Raw genomic sequence first — 21,539 nt, 5'->3', positions numbered from 1 at the left:
TAACATTTTTGGATCTCTAGATTGAAATCCGTTTCTTAATTCTGGGCCAATTTTCCGATTCACTCACTTCCGCTAACATGGACGAGACTCTCCACGGGTCAAGTCTCGCTCTTTTCTCATTTCGCGAGAACTCACATGCGGTCACGTGATCGCTAACTTCCGGCATGCGCAGAAATCCTAGCCTTGTCATTTGGCGAACGTCGTGTTTGCGTGTGCTTCAATCCGCAGAGTACAAAAAAAAAAAAAAAAAAAAACCACCAAAAAAACATTGATAATAATTACGACGATAAAAAAGTCTGATACAACGGAGCATCGACATCAAGTATTCTCTGACTTTTTTTTTTTTGCACCGTGACTTTCACCTGCTGTCGATAATAATAGAGAGAGGGTGACGTCTCACTTTTTCATCTTTTGATTTTACATTTTCCGATTGACGTAATTTGAGAAAAAGACAATTAAGCGCTCGTTATTGCAAATTTAAAATTTAGCCTCACCAATTATAAAAACGGAAAAAGGCGAGGGGGGGGGGGGGCGGGGGAGGAAGTGGGGGCGGGGGGGGGGTGTTGAACGAATATAGATTTTACTTTATCTAGTAAAAGAGATGAAGCACTGAGTATTTTGCAAGAAAGATATTTGTTGATTCTTGAACTCTTTCTCTTTCAGTCTCTTTCATTGTCCATCCACAACTCACCTTATCTCTTAATTGTACTTTTTAGATTTAAAAAGATAAATAAAAAGCGTCTTTTAAATGATAACAACACTAAACAATCTGTTTTTTAAAGCCGATCAATATTCTTCTCCTCTATTATTTTATCTGTCTATCCGTCTATCTGTTTATCTGTACACACACTCTCTCTCTCTCTCTCTCTCTCTCTCTCTCTATATATATATATATATATATATATATATATATATATATGTATTAATACCGGATAGGGAGACTTTTGGTACCCCTATTAGTTCATTTTACAGTACTTTACCAATAGGGAGACCAAAATCCGGTCCCCCTATTGATTTGACCTCTAGCACATTCACTTTTCTATTTTTAGTTTAAGGTTGTCAACCCAACCGTCAAGGATATATAATTGTAAATCATAGTATTGAAGTTATTTGTTAAACACCACAGTAAGAAGAGTTATGCCTAAATTTTCACGTTGGTCAATAAGGTGACCGCCTGAAAAAAGTACAATAGGGGTACCAGTGTTTTCATCGATATATTTCAATAGTGAGGCAATATATCTTTCCGAAATTTTCTCTAAAATTCTAGAGCATTATATGGATTTTTATAGTAATGAAAACCTAATATAAAATTGTGTGAAAGTTGATGAACTGAGGAATGAACAAGATATACGAATTATAATCTATTTTTAGAAACAGATTTATCGAATCTTGGTCCGGATTCTTATCTTGGTGACAAGAGACAAGCAAACATAGTAACTCTTTTTTTCGTGAAACGTATGTTTAGTCAATTTCGCGCATAAAGAGGCACTCGGCACTCACTCACTCTGCAAGTCGGTAGTAGGTGGTTATCAGTTATCAGCTCGGCCTTTAGTTCTTAGTCAAACGCTTCATCAAACCCATTATTGAGTAGCATGTTGATGCCTGATGCCAGTTGAAGCCATCTCGACGTCGTGAAATGGAGCATCTTCTGTCATAGCAGTAGAATCGTCAGATGCCGCATTTAAATCCTCCATTCCAGGCGTTGCTGTTGCCATATCGATCTTCGAAATGATTTGTTCTAGACGTCAAGTTGACTCGTTCTATGTCTGAAGAGATTTTAAAGTGCAATACCTAACATTATAACTTGATCTACAAAAGAGTCTTTTTAAATGAACCGCTGTGTTTCTATATTTTTCAAGAACCAAGGATATCTGATAACCACTGACTACTGACTTACAAAGAGAGTGGCCGACGGACGTCCTCTCTATAGCCGCAAGTATTTTTTCGTCACTTGCTGAGTTCCAAACTAGACGTCTATGGCATCGTGGGGTAAATTGATGCTGGAGGCATCATTGAAGAGACACCGAGATAATTATAATGGTAAGTTATTGGCCATTCTTATTACATCACAGTTGATTTAAGATTTTCAATAGGGTAGACATCACACACCGATTGATGATTGTCACTTGTCAGTCAGTCATTTGGAAGTGGAGTCAGATAATTCGGGAACTTCTGTAGACTGTAGATTCACACTAGTGAGTAAGATCTGTCGTTTACTACTAATACTACTACTACTACCACTACTACTTTTAGTTTTAGCGCTATCCAACTCAACACTTCTCGTGTTTATTTTATTTTGGCAAAACTAGAATGGATTTTTGAAAAGAATATAAAATAATTTAAACTTAAACCTGTCTTTGCATCTTGCTTTATGCATACAGTATGCCATATCACAGCCATCACAAAATCATAGTTTAATGTTGAGAATATGCTATTTCTTTTGTAACTTCAGATCAGAGAGATTTGAGCTTTAAAAATCCTGAAAAATGTCTTGCTGTCAATCCAGACAACCCTTTTGATGTGATCTATGATGTTAATGGTAAGAATGTAATTTGATGAGGAAATGAATAACATTGAGGTACACATAGTTTGCTTTTTTTTTTTTTTTTTGAGTCATGATGTGTAATACTATTACAGTCCACTCCGGATAATTGCAACTCATTTAATCGCAACTTTCGGTTAATCACAATATTTCCTAAGCAATGGAAATAATTCTATATAAAAGTCACTGGTTAATTGCAACAAACTTCGGTTTTTTAAAAAGTGGTAAATTCAAGAAATCAAACAGTATATCATGATTAAATTTCATCATGGATGAAATCGTGACAGGTTGAAGAATCGAGAGTGAGCAGGATTTAATGCTACAGTAGTGTGTCACCACTCTGTTAGAGTCGAAAGAGGGCGGGGCTCTGCAGTATGGGTTTGTGACGTCATCGGTGGCCATTAAATAGAAGAGGGGTGGGGCTGGTCATAATCTTGACAACAGGTTATAAATGACAGTTATAAAGAGAGACTGAGCGATATCCTTTGTTTTAGGATTAACAACTGTGCATTGTGACCAATGAGTTTGGTGAGAGCTTATTGTCTCTCATTAAGGCTAATCTCTTTAACTCTGACAAATGTTGAATTGTTGAGAAAAAAGATTGAAACTTCTTCCAATCTGAATAAGATATCGGCTTGCTTCATAGCTGCTTTTGGTTGACAAATCTACACGGGGCTGCCATATGGTTTTTGTTTCAATCAAATTGCTCTATATGTGGTTGACTAAGAAATTTATTTACTGGTTTGAGTTGACAATAAATGTGTAAAATGTTGAAATAGTGGACAGGAAACTGAATTTCGGTTAATCCCAACATTTTCGATGATCCCAAGGTATTGCGATTATCCTAAGTGGACTGTACCTGAATCTTGAACGAAAAACTATCATATGGATATGATTATAGACAGATTGGTTTCTGGAATTATATTTCCGTCCTCCCTTGCCAACTCTGACGTTCTTGAAATTTAAAAGAAAATAGCCAGAAGGTTTCGGACTTAATTTTCTTTTTTTTCCAAAGGACAATAGTCATAAGGTAAATAATTTTTAAAAAATCCTTTTACAGCATAAGATGGCATGATTTTTTGTTTAAGAGTTTAGAGAAAAACTTGCACATGATAGTCTTCAGCTTTTTTTTGTTGTTTTTATTTTCTATATAGACTCCAACTCAGAGCCTGAAAGTGATGCAGAACAAAGTTCCATATCACATGATTCATTTGTGGTAAGTATGTACATTAAAATAAAATCATAACATTTGTATAGCGTTTATCCACAGTTGGCACCATGCTCAAAATGCTTCACATCACCATATTTTGTGGTGGACAAAACACATTTGCCACAAAAGATGAGACCTGCAGTCTGTTAGGCGCAATACAATATTTCAGGACAAGGACAACACTGTTTTACACCAGTGAGATCTCCTAGTTTTTTGTTGTTAAAAATTTTTCTTTGCAGTGGACTTCGCCAACAATAACACTATTTTAAACCTTCCTCGTTATATTTTGAAGTGATATTCATTGATGAGCCATTCACATTTGAAGTCGTTTGTTTTTTATTTGACAAAATGTAAAAATGATGCGTTTCCAGGAAAAATTAAAATAGCTTCTGTTGGGATTATACTTTTGATCTCGCATTTTGTCCAAATTCTCTTGCATCGTAATGTTTATCAACTTTTTTTGTTAACTATATTGCAGTTGCAAGGTTAGGAAGTTCATATTGTTGCAATGACAACCGTTTATATGTCCAGAATCGTAGTGATATAAAAAATTGTTTTGTAGTTGTTGGTCCTGGTGTAGGATTTAAAGAGTTGGTTAAAAACGGTTTACTGAAACCCTGGTTGGTGTATCTATATTTATCCAAGCACAGTTGAACATATTAAATACTTAGACAATATGTCTGCCTTTCTCAACTCTTTTTTATTATACTTGCATTATTAACCAGCTAATTGTTTAGTTGGATTATTAAACAATGGCTCTTCATGTTTATTGTCAACATGAATAAATTGATTGATCTGTCATCTTTTCCACAAAATATACAGGGTCCCGATTTTGTTGCTGACTCCGAGTCTGATTCCTCTACGTACTCTGTGAGGTACCCAATGCTGAGTACATCATTGTCTCTGGAACCTAGTGCTCATTCCCCAACTCAGTCAGAGCCTCATCCACAACTATCACAGACTGAACCTCGTTGCCAGTCTGGGACCCAGGTTCAACCCGAATGCTATACACTTGCAAACCAACGTGTTACGTGCAATGGTGAGTCATTTTTTTGTCATTCTTCTCCTTTGATATTTGTGGGATCAATTTTAATTTACCCATTCCTTTTAAAAGAAAACTTCCACCCCCTCCATGGTGCTGCATTTGTGTTATTGCATTTTTTTCTGTTTTGGCAGTGCTGCGTCGCAAAATACGCTACCATTTACATAACAAGCACAAATCCAAATTTGATAGGGTGGACATCTTAGAATCTGAAACCCCAATGTGTGAGTGATATCAGTGAAACCAGCCATAAAAATGTTCATGTTTATTTTATTGGGGTTTTTTTTGTCTGTAATAGACTTAAATTGCTTGTATTGTAAGTGTTAAAATGGTTTTTTTGTTACAACCCATCTATATATTAAAACTGTTTCTTTGTATTTCTATGATGCTTAAGGCTTTTTTTCACAGACCAGCTGGAAACTTAACGAGAATCAGAGTAGATAACATTTTTATTAATCTTGCAACCTAAACAGTATATGATGATTGGGAGCATTTAAAGAAAAGCACATTTTCTTTTTAATTTGTCGGTACTAAAATTATACTTTGATAATGTCTGCTGTGCTACAAACCCTTTTGACTTCCAGGTTCAATATTTTTCTTTATTCTAAAATTCTTGGGTGTCCTTTCAATGACAACTGAGATCATTAAAATTCAGCTCACAACATGATGTGTGTAGATTTGATGAAAACATATGTTCGAGTTGAGAAGCAGTGTTCACGAACTTGCTGATCGTTTTTACTAGCATTTATTTTCCTAACTTACCTGTGTCAATTAACAAAGGCAAGACTCAAATATTTTCTATCTGAACAGTGTGTTTGTTATTGAAATATTTCCGGCATATACATGTCATATTTCATTCCCACAAAATATAAATCAGGATTAAGTTGTCTGGGCATCAGCATCGTTCAGGCAGTTGGGGGGAAGTCTTTAAGGAATTAATGAAGCCGATGCTCAACCGGTCTGGAGGACGTTTGATTGATGTCGGCTGTTTGTTCTGCCAGCCGGTGATGTTTTCTCACTCCCTCAATGACAAAGAAAGTCATTGTTATGACTATGAACTATAGTCTATTATTACTTTTGTTACTATATTAATTGTTACTTATTGCCGCTACTGTTATTTATTATTATTATTATTATTTATTATTATTATTATTATTATTATTATTATTATTATTATTATTATGATATTGCCTTCATTGCATTCTATTACTATTATTGATATAATTAATTTCTGATTGTTGTAAATAATTTATGTGAATTGAATTTTGTCGATTGGCCAAGGGCCTACAATAAACTTAAATGAAATGTTAGTCTTTGGATAGGACTTGGGTCTATTCTTGATTGCTTTTCCGCCTGGGTCGAGTGAAGCATTTGGAGTAAATTTTGTTGCTCAACGTAAAAAACATGACGCTTACCATTCCGCTGATACTGATCCCTCCAAGGGGTGGTTGGGGAAAAACCTAAAATTCTTTTGACATTCTGTCTGATTTTTCGCTGAAACAACAAAGGACAATCTATGTATTCAGATGAGACTTCAATGTGTTACTATTCCGATTTATGTTCATATTTTGATTATAATGAAGAGGGAACCCTGAACCCAGTGAAGTGGGTGGATTGATCTATTTATTTCTATTTCAAACAAAAATATGGCGTCTTTTCACTGGATTTGTTATGTGGCAGAGGTCTCCACAAATCTAACATACCTCTTCCAAAGGAATAGATGGTAGAAAAGTATATAACAAGAAGGAATTATGACAGTTACTTGTCCAGGCCTTAAATATTTGGAATGCTATTCCTCTCTATCGCTGTCATGTAGCTGATGTGCATACGATCTGTCTATTGATTTATTTTCATAGTTCATAGCATGATGTGCTTTATTTTCTTCTTTTTTTTTCCAGAGAAATACAAAAAGCCAAGGAGACCCTGTCCATACTGTGGACAGTTGCAAACAAAACTCTCAAGGCATTTGATGAGGAAACACAAAGATGAGACAGAAGTTACAGAGGCCATGAAACAGCCTGTAAAGGAAAGGGATAGAACAATGGAGAATCTCAAGAAAAAGGGCATTTTTTATTCAAACACTAGAAACAATTCAATAGTTATGCGTGAGAGAGCACAAGGGTCACATGAAGTTGTTATGTGTGCTGGCTGTAAGGGGTTTTACTCTGGACGAAGGGTTTATGAACACAAAAAGAAATGTAGTACTGAGCATGCTCTGTGTACTGGGGTTGTAAAATTTTATCCCGTGGCTCCCAATGCAAGTAAAGAAATAAAGGAGAATATTCTTGACAAATTTCGGAATGATGAAGTGGGAAATTTGTGTCGATCAGACAAAGCTATAGTATTGTTAGGAACAAAATTGTGGAGTAAAAGTTCAAAGAAGGAGAGAAAAGTTATAATGAGTGATTTACGCATCTTAGGAAATTTGATTTTAAAAACTAGGAAGAGAACAAATCAACCTTCTTTCTCTGGAGAGGACGTGGTGAAGCGTTGTAACTTTAATGAAATATCGCAAACCATTTCTGAAATGACTTTGAAAGAGGATGGGACATTGAAAGCAGGCTTGAAGCTTTCAATTGGATTTATATTGAAAAAGTTAATTAATTTCTTAAAAGGGGAATATATAATGCAAAACAAAATGGAAGAATCCGCAGAGATAGATTTGTTCAAAGCTGTCCTGGATTATAATTGGGATAGTATTTTTTTTACAGCCAGAGTTCAATGTGAAGCAAAGAGAACAAATTTGAGAAAACCCAAAGAGATGCCATTAGAGAATGATATAAAGAAGCTACGGCAATTTATTACTGAAGAGATGGTCCGTATTTGTGAGGATGATTATCAATTATTTGATTCACATATGTTTGTTAGGCTTCGCAATGTCATCGTAGCTAGGCTTACAATGTTTAATGCGAGGAGAGGCGGAGAACCCGCAAGGATGTTGTTAAAAGACTGGAATGATGCAGATTCAGGTGTATGGGTTGATCCCCAGCTTGTACAACATGTCACTGATCCTCTGGAAAAAGCGTTACTTGAGAAGTATAAGCTGGCCTATCAGTCTGGAAAGGGAAGCAAGATGTTGGTCCCTGTGTTGATACCCAATGACACAATTCAGCCTTTAAGGAAACTTGCACAGGAGCGTAAAGCTGTTGATATTTCAGACAACCCATTTCTTTTTCCAAATACAGGAATATCCAAAGATCATGTAAGTGGTTACATTGCCATCAAATATGTCACTTCCTTAGTAAAGGATTTAGAGAAACCCCAGTTGTTAATAGCTGATAAATTCAGGCACCGAGCTTCGACATTATTTGCCTTACTTGATGTCCCACAACACGAGAGAGATGTCTTCTATCGACATATGGGACACAGTGAATCAATCAATCAAAACATTTATCAGTGTCCACTTGCAATACGAGAAATAACAGAAGTTGGTCATTTTTTGGGTCAAATTGATAACTCAGCATCGGTCACTGGGGAAGGAAATTGTAACATTGAAACAAATGACTTTGTAGTGAATAGAGACTCAAATGCAAATTTTGGAACATCCATAGTAACAGCTGCAAATCAAGAAGAAATATTTGATGGTGAAGCAGGAGTGCCAAATCAGCTTACGTGTTCTTCAAAACAAACTGAACCCAAGAGGAATTCAAGCAAAAATCGGAGATACATGTCATGGTCAGATGAGGATACAGATAGAGTCAAGTCATATTTTAAAAACTTTGTCGAAGATGTTTCAGCACATGGTTCAAGGGGATCATTACCTAGAAAGTCTGAAATTATTCTGTTCTTAAAACACCACAGGGTATTTTCACAAAAAGGAATCCCTGAAGGTACACTAATTAGTTTGGTGAAGACAAAGATTTTTAATGAAAGAAATAAATATAGAAGGGAAAGAGCGTTTCAATCGGTGTAATGACAATCATGAATTTGATTTGTATTACATTCATTGTATTGTATAGTGTTATTGACATATTTTGGGGTTTACAAAAACGTTTTATCTTTATATAGTACAATCTGTTCATCATTGCAATATCCTTTTTTATATTATATGAACATTCATTTGCTCAGCTTGAGAGACAAATGCTTTGTAGAACCATAGCTGTCAACCGTTCTGTTAAAAACGGATTTGTTCCGTATTTGACTTCCTGAGTCAGTAAGTGCTTATTTTTAGTTCAAAATCCGTATTTTGTAATTTTTGACTAATTTGTGGTAAAAAAGCCATGTGAGCCTAATGCATTATTATTATTGATCCATTATTATTACTATTACTACTACTACTATTGTTGTTATTATTATTATCATTATTATTGGTGTCCAGTGAGAGCATAATCTCCATTTGTGTAGCTCTTTAATTTGAATTATGCCTCTATCATAAATGATTTTCAACAATTAAAAAAGTTCCATTCGTTTATATGACGCCTGTATTTTACTCAAACCTTTCATAATGTATTGGAGATTTGCATAGGATATGGATGTTAGCCTCGATATACTTTGAATATTCTAAGACAGTATTGATACTTTCACTATTTGTTACAAATATTATTTTAATTAAGAATAAAATTAAATCCACCTTTTTGATTGGAAGGTATTCAATAAGAAAATCAATTGCTTATATTGATTAAAGATGACAATGATTATTTCCCTTTATTAATTTATGAAATATATAAATTTAATCCCTTTAAAAACATCTTCATCTGATTTTAATTTTTTTTTTTTCAAGCAAGCTTTTGTAACGGTTTAGGTTCAAGAAAAATAAGTATACTCCATTTTTAGGTGTGTTTATCTTGTCAAAGTAAAGAAGTAGGAATTCTCTAATATTTAGAGGTGCATTTTACTATAACTACTATTATAGTATACTACTTACAGACCATTATGTTGCATGAAAGAAAACATATATGCAATCGTCTACTTTTTATCTGAACTCACCTAATTTTTACCCCAAAACGCCCTCTCAAGTGATGTACCAGGTTGGTAGTTATGCATTTCTAACCATCTTAAGTTATTTCATTTATTTTACAATTGTGCTTCTTGTGTATTGGTCCTTATCAAAGTTGAGGCAGTTGAATTCTTTCTTTATATTGTCCGTTCTGAATTTTGATCTCATTGTGGAAAGCTCCCATAGCGGGCAGGGAGGTACACACTGTGTCTTCTATCCCCTTATATCTGTTTTCCAACATGCTTTCAGTCTTTGTCTTGGAATGAGATTACTTGTTTTTTTCCTGGCCCTCGCCGGAGTCCTAGCTGGGAGGGAAGCAGTCAAATGCATATTTATTGTTTTGGGAGATGATATTTTTTTCCTTGTAAATCATCTCTCTGTTATGTATTATTACTATATTTGTTATTTTTTAATGTATAATGTAAGCATTTGAGTGTGTTCCTCTTTGTTGGATTTTGTTCTTGTGTCCGGATAAGACTTATAGGTGATCTCAAACTAAGTACATTGGTGATACGCTCTTGGAATCTACATCTGATCCCTATTTGTTCCCAGTTCCCCTATGTCTTACTTTCTCTTGGATGCTTCAACTGTAATTCTAGAACTTTTTACTATCCAATTTTCTTCCTTTTTACTGGCGCTGATATAACCTAAATGTGTTGCAAGCGCCGTAAAACCCTTAAAAACAAAACAACAATCATTGTGGAAAGTGTCATTTTAACGATTCAAATGTGCTGGTACTAAACCCGATAATTGAGCAACATTTGGACTAGCCTCTGTCATCTCAAACTTGTTAGTGTTAGTAATAGTAATTAAAAAGGCTGACTTTTATATGTTGCGATTCGATGAAGGGGGGGGGGGCTTCGGCACACATCGTCCCTCATCCCGGGCCAAATGAGCGTTCCTTATTTTATTTTTGAAAAGTTGGCAGCTATGTAGAACTATCTGAAAGAATCAGATATGGCAGAATAAAAAGTCTTTCTACTAACCCTAACTTAATTGGCCAATGTAGCTTTATGTTCAGCATTTTCTAGATACCTAATGTAAAATTTCACTATTCTTTTTATGATAATTTTAAGAGTTGCAATCTTTAGAGGCGACTGTCAAGAAATGACACCTCTGTGCATTTAATTTCATTCTTTCTTTATCCCCTCATCCTTAATCAGAATAATAATAATTAATAATGAAAAAAATGCAGCAACGACAGCTTAGAACGGCATAAAGTGCTTAAGAATTATTTTTTTTGCATTAAACTTTATTCAAACGATTTTCAACACTTTTGCTTCACAGTTTATGCTTTTTAACAAATGCAATTAAGCAACTTACCAGCAACAACATATTGGTTTGTTATCATTTGAGGGTTTTATCAGTAAAACTGTTTCTATCCTTTTATGTTGCACTGTACACATAGCAAACTTCATGCTTTTATTTGGTGACCAAAGACTTATGTGATACAGTGGATGAATGTTTGTGATGGCTTTTGGAACTGAAATAAACCTGCAATATGATTTGTAGACTTCTATCGTTATGTATCATTTTTCGGTCAAATGTAAATGTAATTTTACACGAGCTTGATGTATCATAAAACCCACAATGAGCTCAACGTGCAGCTGGTAGTACATTTATATGGACACGAACAGAACAACGTTGTTACAATTCAGTAACGTACTCCAATTAACACAAGTGAGACTGTAAATGAGACTTTTACAATGACTCTGCATCGCCACAAATATAGATTCGAACCCTGGCAACTCGGGCGTCAGACGAACTGTCTACCACGAAACCAAAGCAAGCATTGTGCAAGTTAAAGTGAATGAGATGTTGATTGAAGCCGTTCATTGTGTCCATCAGATCTGCTGTCCTATCCATCCAACTCCATTCACTGGGTGGGGTTCCCGACTTCCCATAATGGGCAGGGACGTACTCGTTGCGTCTTCTATCCCCCTATGTCTGTTTTCCAACTTGTTTTCTGTCTTTGTCTCGGGATGGGATTACTTGGTTTTGTCCAGGACCTGGCTGGGAGGGAAACAGTCAAATGTATAGTTCGAGTTTTGGGAGATTATATTTTTCCCTTGTAAATCATCTGTCTGTTATGCTCTTTATTGTTTTGTTTACATATTATTTATGCTTTGTAAACATTTGAGTGTATCCCTCTTTGTTGGGACCTGTGCTTGTGTCTGAATGAGACGTTTAGGTGATCTCAAACTAAGTACTTTGATAGTGGGCTCTTGGAATCTACTGTTTCCTATTTGAAACAAATCCCCTTTGCCTTACTTTTTCTTGGGTGCTCTAATTGTAGTTCCAGAACTTTTTACTATCCCATTTTCTTCCTTTTTACTGGCGCTGATATGACCTTAATGTGTTGCAAGCGCCGTAAAACCCTTAAAAACAAAACAAACCAAGTCCATTCAGTGGTATACAACAACAACAAATAAACTCCTCTGCCTGGTCCCTTCTATCTCTGATCTTAACCTGGGTCGTCAGGTTTCTAAAGGGGTCGGGGACTGCAAAAACAATGGCGCACGGAGCAACTGGGAATATTTTTTGCCGTGTTTGAGTCCCAGGTTATTTCCCTGAGCGCCCCTTCTGAGGGATGGACCTTCCCAGGAGTTAGTAAATGCGTTGCTCGGCCACTTCACTCTACGCACACTGGGACTGGGATAAGCTTCGACACTATGGCCATGAAGCTCTTAATCTTAAGGACTTACTTTATTTTAGACAATTTGGTGGTAGCTCACTTGAAAATGCACTCTTAGGTATACACATATATAAACATATACTGGGCTCCCTAAAAGGGTTTTTTAATGTGGTCTCCCTAAAAACATGTTTTTACCAAATGTCTCCTTAAAGCTACAGAAACACTTAGTAAAACATTAGGGGGACCGAGTAATTTTCTATATACCATTGTGATCATCAAGCATCAGAATTGTGTTCATAAATCATTGTAGGGAATCAAACTATACTCATTTGAACAAAGATTGAACAGTTTAATCAATTTGAACAAGACATATGCTTGGTCCTCCAATTGGTGCATTTCACAGTGGTCACCTTAATAGTGGATTGATACTTATATATATATATATATATATATATATATATATATATATATATGCACATTTATATATATTAATGATATTAAGTAGTTTACCAAGATCAAGGAAAAATCGATATATGTATTTTGTAAGTATTCTTGTGTACGTCTGAGAACAAAATTGGAAGAGTAAGAGAGATGGATATATATAAATATATAGGGAGAGAGAGAAAGAGAGAGATAGGGAGAGACAGAGAGAGATAGAGAGAGATAGAGAGAGAGACAGAGAGATAGATAGATAGATAGATAGATAGATAGATAGATAGATAGACAGAGAGAGAGAGGGAGAGGGGAAGAGAGAGAGAGAGAGAGAGAGAGAGAGAGAGAGAGAGAGAGAGAGATATCATTGCGACGTGTGCAAGCAACACTGTCATACGAGTGCAACATGTATCCAACCACCTTTTTAAAAATATAAAAAAATCGATTGCAAGGATTCATATCTTTGAATGGCAGTTCATTACTTGCCACTTTACCTTAAACCGCTTCCCCCCGTGTTTGTTGTTATCCGCGTCGCGTCCGTTACGCGGACGAACATCCGGATACAACAATGCGCCTAAAGACCGTTCACCATTTAACCGAACTTCTCCCCATTCATATCTTTCACAGTTGACTTCTCGTTCCATGTCAGGCGTAGGGCCAGATTCCCCCTTTGGAAACAAAAGATTTGGCGATGTTTAGGGCAACGAACCGTTCGAGTTAATTGTCACTGTCATTAGACAGAATATTGAGCCACTCAAAACTGCAGGATCTGATACAATTACCTGCTAAAAAACACAAATTATCTTTTGCAATAAAAAATGGGACAGGAAATTGGCCTTGATTAAAACTGGTTCTTGTTGTTGATGTTGTTGCTGGTGGTGGTGTTATTTTTGTTATTGTTGTTGTTGTTGCCCTTCTTCTTCTTCTTCTTCTTCTTCTTCTTCTCGATGCTGCTAGTGGTTTTTTTTCCCTTTTTAATCATGTTATTTGGCTGCGTAATTGGCGATACATGTTGCTATGTGATGATTTAGTTCTTTCCACTCGTACATTCATGACAGTGTTCTGACTTTTTTTTACAAAAAGACACTGTCGCAAAACAATTTTAGTTAAATTCAAATTAAACTAATCCATCTACTCAATACCGCAATGATATTATTGCCATCAAAGAAAAAGGATATAATAATATATGAACTGCAGGTCGATATGCATTAGAGAAATAGAAAGAAAAAAAAGGCATGATACATTTATTCATGTTTTCAACATGCACTATGCTTTTCATAACACTGTGTAGTATAACAGGACCACATGAATCAAAATAAGAAAAGTGTCTTGGTTTGGTCATTTTTCTCGCCACAAGACAATGGCCTGAGCCATTATGCAAGGACCTCGGAGGGAGGTAGATGGAGAGGACGGCAAAGTGCTAATGTACGAGGTGTGTTTCCCTCTTCTATAACTTCGCTAATAATCAATCTAGAACTACCAAAATTTGAGGCAAGATGACGTCATATCTAAGAAATCTTGATGTCAAATTTCCAGTATATTGGTTGTCGTGTCATAGAGCTGTGACATGGCAACTTTGTTGTGAGGCTATGTGGTCTAGTGGTATGACACTCGCTTTCGGACCGGAAGGTTCGAGCCTCGCTCGGCAAATAGTTGAACCCTTGGAAAAGGCTCTTTACTCTTTACTCACATTCTCTCACTGTACTCAGGTGTAAAATGAGTACCTGGCCATTAACAGCGTTGTCTCTGTCCAAAAATATTGTAACATCGCCTAACAGGCATCATGTCCAGTTCTACATGTTTCGTGTTGCTGTCGCCAGGGGACCCTTTGTAAAGCGCTTTGAGCACGTTTGGGTATTGCGCAATATAAATGCTCTAGTCTTTGTTGTTGTTTGGGGGGGGGGGGGTCCACTTGCTCCTTGTCCAAGCGTAATCAAGGTAAAATGGCAGAGCAAATCATTGATGCAACTTTCCAAGCCACGATGCTCGGGTTGTCATCAAATTTTCAACTCTTCTCAACAAGTCTGTTGTCGAAATACACGGAGATCTTTGTAAAATTTTGGAGCACAATGTTCCTTCAATTCAAACTGTTAGAAGGTGGGTCAGAGAAGTTGAAGATGGGAAGATCTGACATACAAGATGAGGAAAATGCTGGGAGACCTCAAGTTGTGGCGATAATGTTGTGAGAACGAGAGCTGTTGTGGAAGAAGATTCAAGAAAAACTTGTAGGGAGATAAGCGAACTTGTAATGAACACAACAGTTTACAGAATATTGACCAACGAACTTGGCAAGAAATAGATGTTCGCAAAGTGGGTGCCTTATTTATTTGTTGACAATGCACCTGTTCACAATTCAAGAGTTGCGAGGGCTAGTCGTGCGTGGCAATTTTTTGAACACTTACCCTTTTCACCATTGCAACTTTCATGTCTCCCAATAAGGTGAAAGAAATGCTGCGAGGTCAACGATTGGAGACAAGGACCAGATTCAAGAGGCGATGGGGAATGCAACCATGGCCTTTGACAAACAGCTTCTGATCACCATCCAAGACCTTTGGGTACACCAAATGCAGAAGCGTGTGGAGCACAGCTTAACGATTCTAATGTTGAATAGGTAATTGATTAAAGTTTCATTTGATATCAAAAGCACGGATATTCATAATATTTATGTGAGTATAGCACGACAGCGAAACTTAATTCTGAAAGATACACGTAAAGGAATGGACAAGGATGGACAACCTAACACTAATGAGGAAAGCTGAGGACAGATCTGGATGGACGCAGCCCCTTACTACAAAGTCAACTCTCATATCTCATCTACGACAACCTTGGTCTGAAGAATGAGTCTTAAATTTGAGAAAATCATGCAGTATACAATGGTCATATAACATGTACGACCAATCAAATTAATTAATAAAAACCATTGAGTTAGAAAGACGTTATCCATAATAAACTGGGCAGACTCAGACCATTCGTTGAATAGTAGTACATTTCACACAGGCCTGAAAGAAACACAGAGCAGAAGATGTTGTGTGGCCCATAAATAGGTTGCGGCAAAGACAATATTATTAGAATAAGTAGACATTACCATTACAGTGACTGCCCAGCATCTTTTCAGAACGTGCTTTTTTCAATTTGTACAGCTGAAAATGACATGGATTGTCAACGATTACATGACGTTTGGGAGTTTTAAATCTTCACAAACTTTAATGATTAACAACCGCTCAATATAATAATATGATCTCTTCATTTAAAAGCACACGGAGCATAGTACTTACAATATCATGGTCATGGGTTCTTAATGAGATCTTTTTATGATGAAAAAAAAAGACAAGAAAAGAAAGAAAGAAAGAAAACAAAACAAAAACACAAACAAACGACCAAAGAAAAATCCATTAAAAATTTTTAAAAACCAACCCCCCCCCCAAAAAAAAAAACAACAAAAAAACAAAACAAACAAAAACAAAACAATAAAAAAAAAACAAACAAAACAAACAAACAAAAGGACAAACAAACAAAATGAAAACCTATTATAAAAAAACAATCTATTTTTCTTATGTACATTATTCCCAGTCTCATGAAATGTTGACTACTATTTCAGCCACTCGGCCAGTCATATAATATATTATATGAAAACTAAAAGGTAAACTCTTCTCGGGAACGAACGTTTCGTGATAACTCTTGCAATGTTTCCTCGTCGACACATAACCCAGCGAGGAACCCCCAATGAATCCATCAGACTAGCAGGAGTCTTTAATCCTCTACAAATGGTCACGTCTAAGGTAAGGGCCTGTCCTCCTGACTTCCTTGCCTTCCCTCCTGCTGCTTTCATCATCAACCTACAGCATTCATCAGGGCGAGTGTCCATCTATCTTTTATTAAACCGTTTTAGGGAGATATTTTTATAATTTAATTGTGATTGTAACACTGTTTTAAAAAATGTGAATATGATATTGAATACAATGGAAATATCGCCTGTATTTACGTATAGATAAATTACAGCTTCGTTCATTCAACTCGCCCCCACCCAATTTTCGTTCCCAAGACATTTTGTTTTGTTTTTGTTTGTTTTTAAGGATTTTACGGTGCTTCCAACTCAATGAGGTCATATCAGCGCCATTAAAAAGGAAGAGGGTAGGCTAATAAAAAGTTCTAGAATTACAATTAAACCACCCAAGAAAATGTAAGACAAAGGGGAATTGGTTCAAATAGGAAACATATGTAGAATCCAAGAGCACACTGTCAAAGTACTTAGTTTGAGATCACCTAAATGTTTCACCGAGACACCAGCACAAGATCCCACTAAGAGGAATGCACTCAAATGTTTACAAATCATTAAAAAAAAAAAACAAAAAAAAAAAATCCCAGTAAATAACAGAGAGATGATTTACAAGGGGAAAATATCATCTCCCAAAACTAACTATACATTTGACTGTTTCTCTCCCACCCAATGATTCCGGCCAGTGCCAGGATAAAACTAAGTAATCTAATTCCACGACAAAGAGAGAAAGCAAATTGAAAACAGAAACAGGGGGATAGAAGACACAGCAAGTACCTCCCTGTCCAATATGGGAGGTCGGGAACCCCACCCAGGGACATTTTGAAAAAATGATTGGCGATTACTTGAAAAAAAAATGGTTCAAATTGCTATGCTGTCAGATCATTTCTAAAGGAATTTTATTACTAGCTGTTTATAGATTTTGTTTGTTTCACGTTCGCATATCTCGAGGATCGTGTGAAAACGGACTTCAATAAAGCGGGCGATAGTGCAGCATGACCGTGCCTGATAGACGAAACTAACTCAAACTTGAAACTTATTATGATAGATAACATTGTCTGGGGGTGGTAATAGATAATATAAATGAAAAAGAAGAATACATACTCTATTTGAACACTCAATTGAAAGGATCGTGAAAGTTAGAAAGGGGCCGAATCCCTTTCAGCTATTAAACAGATACGCGTCTGATAATTCAATCCCAGCTCTGTTATTATTGATATGGCCTCATCTTAGGATGTACCAATCCATGTACTATTTGGTTGGCTAGTATTTACCTCTTTTAAAAATGATAAACTCTTTAAAAAATGTTTTAAGATGGAGGGAGATCAATCGAAACGGACATTCCATTCACGTTGTACACGTACTTGACTCGAATATACATTGTAATAAGTTGATGTCACCCAGGCTTTTGTGATTGTTTGTTGCCATCCGCGTTTATGAGTAATTCTCACAAAACTGTATTAATCAGACTATAAAAGTTCAAGGTTACACATAGTTTTAAGTGTTGGTCCGGGTGGCAATGTTGTGATCTTCTTAGCCAAGCACAATCTATCTATAGGATTCTAACAATAAGAAAGGTGGACATTGCCCTTAAAACTAACATCGCCATTCTAAATCAACAGGCATCTTTGAACGTCAACTGTAATGTCATCATAGGACATTTCAGTAGGTTAGTAGTTGCCGCCCTTTAAGTGTCACTCAAATGGTTTGATTGAATGTAAGAGCCAATCGCAGCAGAGCACACATGAAGGAGGAATTGTAGCACAGCGGAGGGCAGCCTTCATGTCGCCGGTCCATCGATCCAGTGGCGGCTACCACTGAGCAAGCGGGCGTGATTCATGAGGAAAGCCTCTCGGGCTTTAATCCGTTCAACTGTTAAACTGTAACACCCATTATAATTATTTGGAGTGAGACCATTTATTGGCCATATTTTTTTTCGAATTGGGATTGGTTGGTAGTGGCTTTTCTTTCTTTTTTTTTTTTTTTTTAGGAACACCCCCCCCCTTTCTCTCTCTCTCTCTCTCTCTCTCTCTCTCTCTCTCTCTCTCTCTCTCTCTCTCTCGCGTGTGTGTGTTTGTGTCTTTATTAACGATAAAGGAATAATATTGAGTGATTTCGGATGTGTGAAATTGACCGTTTTTACTGCCTGTTGTCATTTAGGTAGGACGCCGATGATACAGCAAAGTGCGTTTCTCAAAATCTGTCAAGCTGCTCAGATACAACGAAGTGAGAAAGAAATGGGAGGAGAAAGAAAGAAAGATCGAGAGAGAGAGAGAGAGAGAGAGAGAGAGAGAGAGAGAGAGAGAGAGAGAGAGAGAGAGAGAGAGAGAGAGAGAGAGAGAGAGATTAAAAAAAAAAAACACATACAAAATGGATTTAACGCGGAGTGTTAGATGGCCTATGAAAACTAATGTAGGAAATTAACAAAATATGTAGCTTTTCTTCCCCAATTTGTCCAATTTTCTTTTACTCCAAATATTGATGAACTATAAGATGAAACTCAATATCTTCAAAGACGTTTCAGGTTTGAGACTTGTTTGCAAGTTGAAGGTAATCTTAATTCATCAATTTGTGAGGTACAAAAATTATGGCCGAAACAAAAGACATTGAGAAAGAGAAAAAAAAATAATATGTCGTCAATATAGTGACGATGATAAAAATGATAATGATGATGATGATGACGACGACGACGATGATGATGATGGTGATGATGATGATGATGATTATGATGATGATTATGATGATGATGATGATGTTGATAATGCTGCCGATGATGATGATGATGATGATGATGATGATGATGATGACTGTCTATCACTTACCAATACATAACGTGCGCTTTTTGCTCACAGACAACAAAAGGACCAAGAACAATATTATCATTTTTCATTGAGTGGTTTGCCCCTTCCCCATCCTCCCATCCCTTTTTCCCCAACAATAATAAAAGCATAGTCCACCTACTCCGTTCATATTCCATTCTGCCATTCATTCCTAAGACAACCTTACATCAAGGATAGAATTACCCCATACCTGAGTGTACAACAACTTTTACCGTGTCCATTTTCCCCGTGTGTCATTACCGGCAGCCCCATCACTTTCCCATCATTCTCTTTTGACATCGGTAATTATCTCCCCCTGTTCCTCTCTAACGCGCATGTCACGAAGCCCATGGCAGGACACATCCGGGATTCTAAACCAACGATTGAGCACCGCTGCAATCATCGCGATCAGTGCGACCATGGCGACGTACCCAATCAACCAATCAGGGACTGTTGTTTGACGTCACTTGGGCAGTTCTGTATTGACTGTTCTTTTGGGGAATTTTGGTTTGAACAGCACCACAGATAATGAATAGAACAGATTTTCTGATGACCGTATAAGGTGAGAAGTGGTTCCAGTAAAGTTGAGAAACTCTCTTGACTTTTCCCTGGCAGAAACTTCCAACTTCATGACAATCTGTAGCAAATTTTCCATACTCATGAACCATCCTGAGACAGATTACCCTCGCAAAATGACTTCTCTGCAAGCTTGAGTACATACCTTGTCGGTAGGTGGCCATATGACGAATGTAAGCCCTGCAAATTGTCCAATGAGTTAAGCAATTCAGAATTGTAACGGTCTTTTGAGATAACGAAAACAATTAATTCTATTTCAAATTTTCAAGTAGAGGTAGATATTTCAATGTCTATTTAAATAAGCTAATTAATGTTAACAGCCGGCGATTTAATTGTACTTGCGGCTATGCGATCTTGTGGCATGACACTCGCTTTCTGATCGGACGGTCCTGGGTTCGGCGCATGGTTGAGTCCTTGGAAAAGACTCTTTACTTACATTCTCTCACCGTACTCATGTGTAAAATGAGTACCTGGCCGTCAATAGCGTTGTCTCTGTATGAAAAATTATAATATCGACTAACAGGCGTCATATCTTGTTATACATATTACGTGTTGCTGTTGGTCAGGGACCTCCTATTTAGCGCTTCGAGCACGACAAGTGGATATTGCACTATATAAAAAAAGCTCAATTAAAAAAAAAATATTGGAACTTCAGCATTGCAGGGTTGATGTTTTTTTTTCCTACCATTTACCAATACAGTATTCATTGGTTGAATATTTATTTGTTTTTATTCACAAACCATCTTGCTAAATTAAATAATACCTGAAAAGAAAAGAGCACCTATCGTATTATCTGTAGTGCTGACACGTCTGTGATGTCTGAGACACAATGTACATGTATTGTATTCTCAGGACTCAAAACAATGGAGCCCACTCCGACGTCCATCTCAGCCTCCTACTTCCTACTCACACATCACGTGATCACCACCACCACCACCACCACCACCACCACCAAAGGACGATTTTACTGCGACACGCAAACAGCATTCATTCATTCTCTACATCATGAAATGGGAGGTACACCCAAGTCTGACAAAACAGTTCCCCCCTAATTTTGTCCACAAACTGCCTAACACTAACACTTCAATTACAGAAATGAACAAAAATGAATGAATATTCTAACAGCTTCGAATAAGAACAAAATACAAAATACGGAACGTTTCGGACTCAAAACCCTTCACTCAATCCTAGAGATTTTTGCTACTTTTCAAAATTGGACAAAATGTATTAAAAATGAACATGTACATAGATAGTTTTATTCAACTATCATTAATATGCACAAACTAAAAACACTAGCTTTGATACTACGCCTATAATTTGTCTAAAAAAAATGTAAGAAATAGGCATGGGGTAAAAGTAACCCGGGTAAACTACGGATATAGTCGGTGTTAGGGTTGAGTGAGTTAAGCCAATAAAAATCCAAATAAAAACATTAATCCATCACTTAAAATCCAGACAGACGGCAGGACAATAATATTTGGCACGCCAATAAGTCCGCAAGTAAAACGATACTGGAGTAGTGATGAATTCATGTTTTTGTCTTTGTTATTGGCTGAAGAAGGGCTTTGAGCC

The 21,539-nt window shown here is 36.7% G+C and overlaps 1 protein-coding gene across 1 annotated transcript; it reads left to right on the top strand.

The window, feature by feature from the left end:
* Positions 1-1,445: 1,445 nt before the first annotated feature.
* LOC144980653 (uncharacterized) lies at positions 1,446-13,496 on the top strand. The gene is made up of 5 exons (XM_078928332.1): positions 1,446-2,040; positions 2,453-2,539; positions 3,697-3,758; positions 4,575-4,742; positions 13,425-13,496. Exons 1-5 carry the CDS (start codon positions 1,977-1,979, stop codon positions 13,494-13,496), a joined length of 453 nt encoding a protein of 150 aa, XP_078784458.1. The 5' UTR covers positions 1,446-1,976.
* Positions 13,497-21,539: the final 8,043 nt, after the last annotated feature.

The sequence above is a fragment of the Berghia stephanieae genome, chromosome 10, assembly GCF_034508935.2.
Source record: "Berghia stephanieae isolate SIO BIC M18660-M18661 chromosome 10, UCSD_Bste_1.3, whole genome shotgun sequence".
Taxonomy (NCBI): Eukaryota; Metazoa; Mollusca; class Gastropoda; order Nudibranchia; family Aeolidiidae; genus Berghia; species Berghia stephanieae.
The sequence above is the reverse complement of the archived record's forward strand: the minus strand, read 5'-3'. Positions and strand labels throughout refer to the sequence as shown.

Bases quoted from the DNA above. Each gene is read 5' to 3' on its own strand.
- LOC144980653 (XM_078928332.1), top strand. From the start codon at position 1,977: ATGGCATCGTGGGGTAAATTGATGCTGGAGGCATCATTGAAGAGACAC. The intron at 2,041-2,452 runs GTAAGTTATTGG...TTGTAACTTCAG, and splicing joins ACACCGAGATAATTATAATG to ATCAGAGAGATTTGAGCTTT. The intron at 2,540-3,696 runs GTAAGAATGTAA...TTTTCTATATAG, and splicing joins TGTGATCTATGATGTTAATG to ACTCCAACTCAGAGCCTGAA.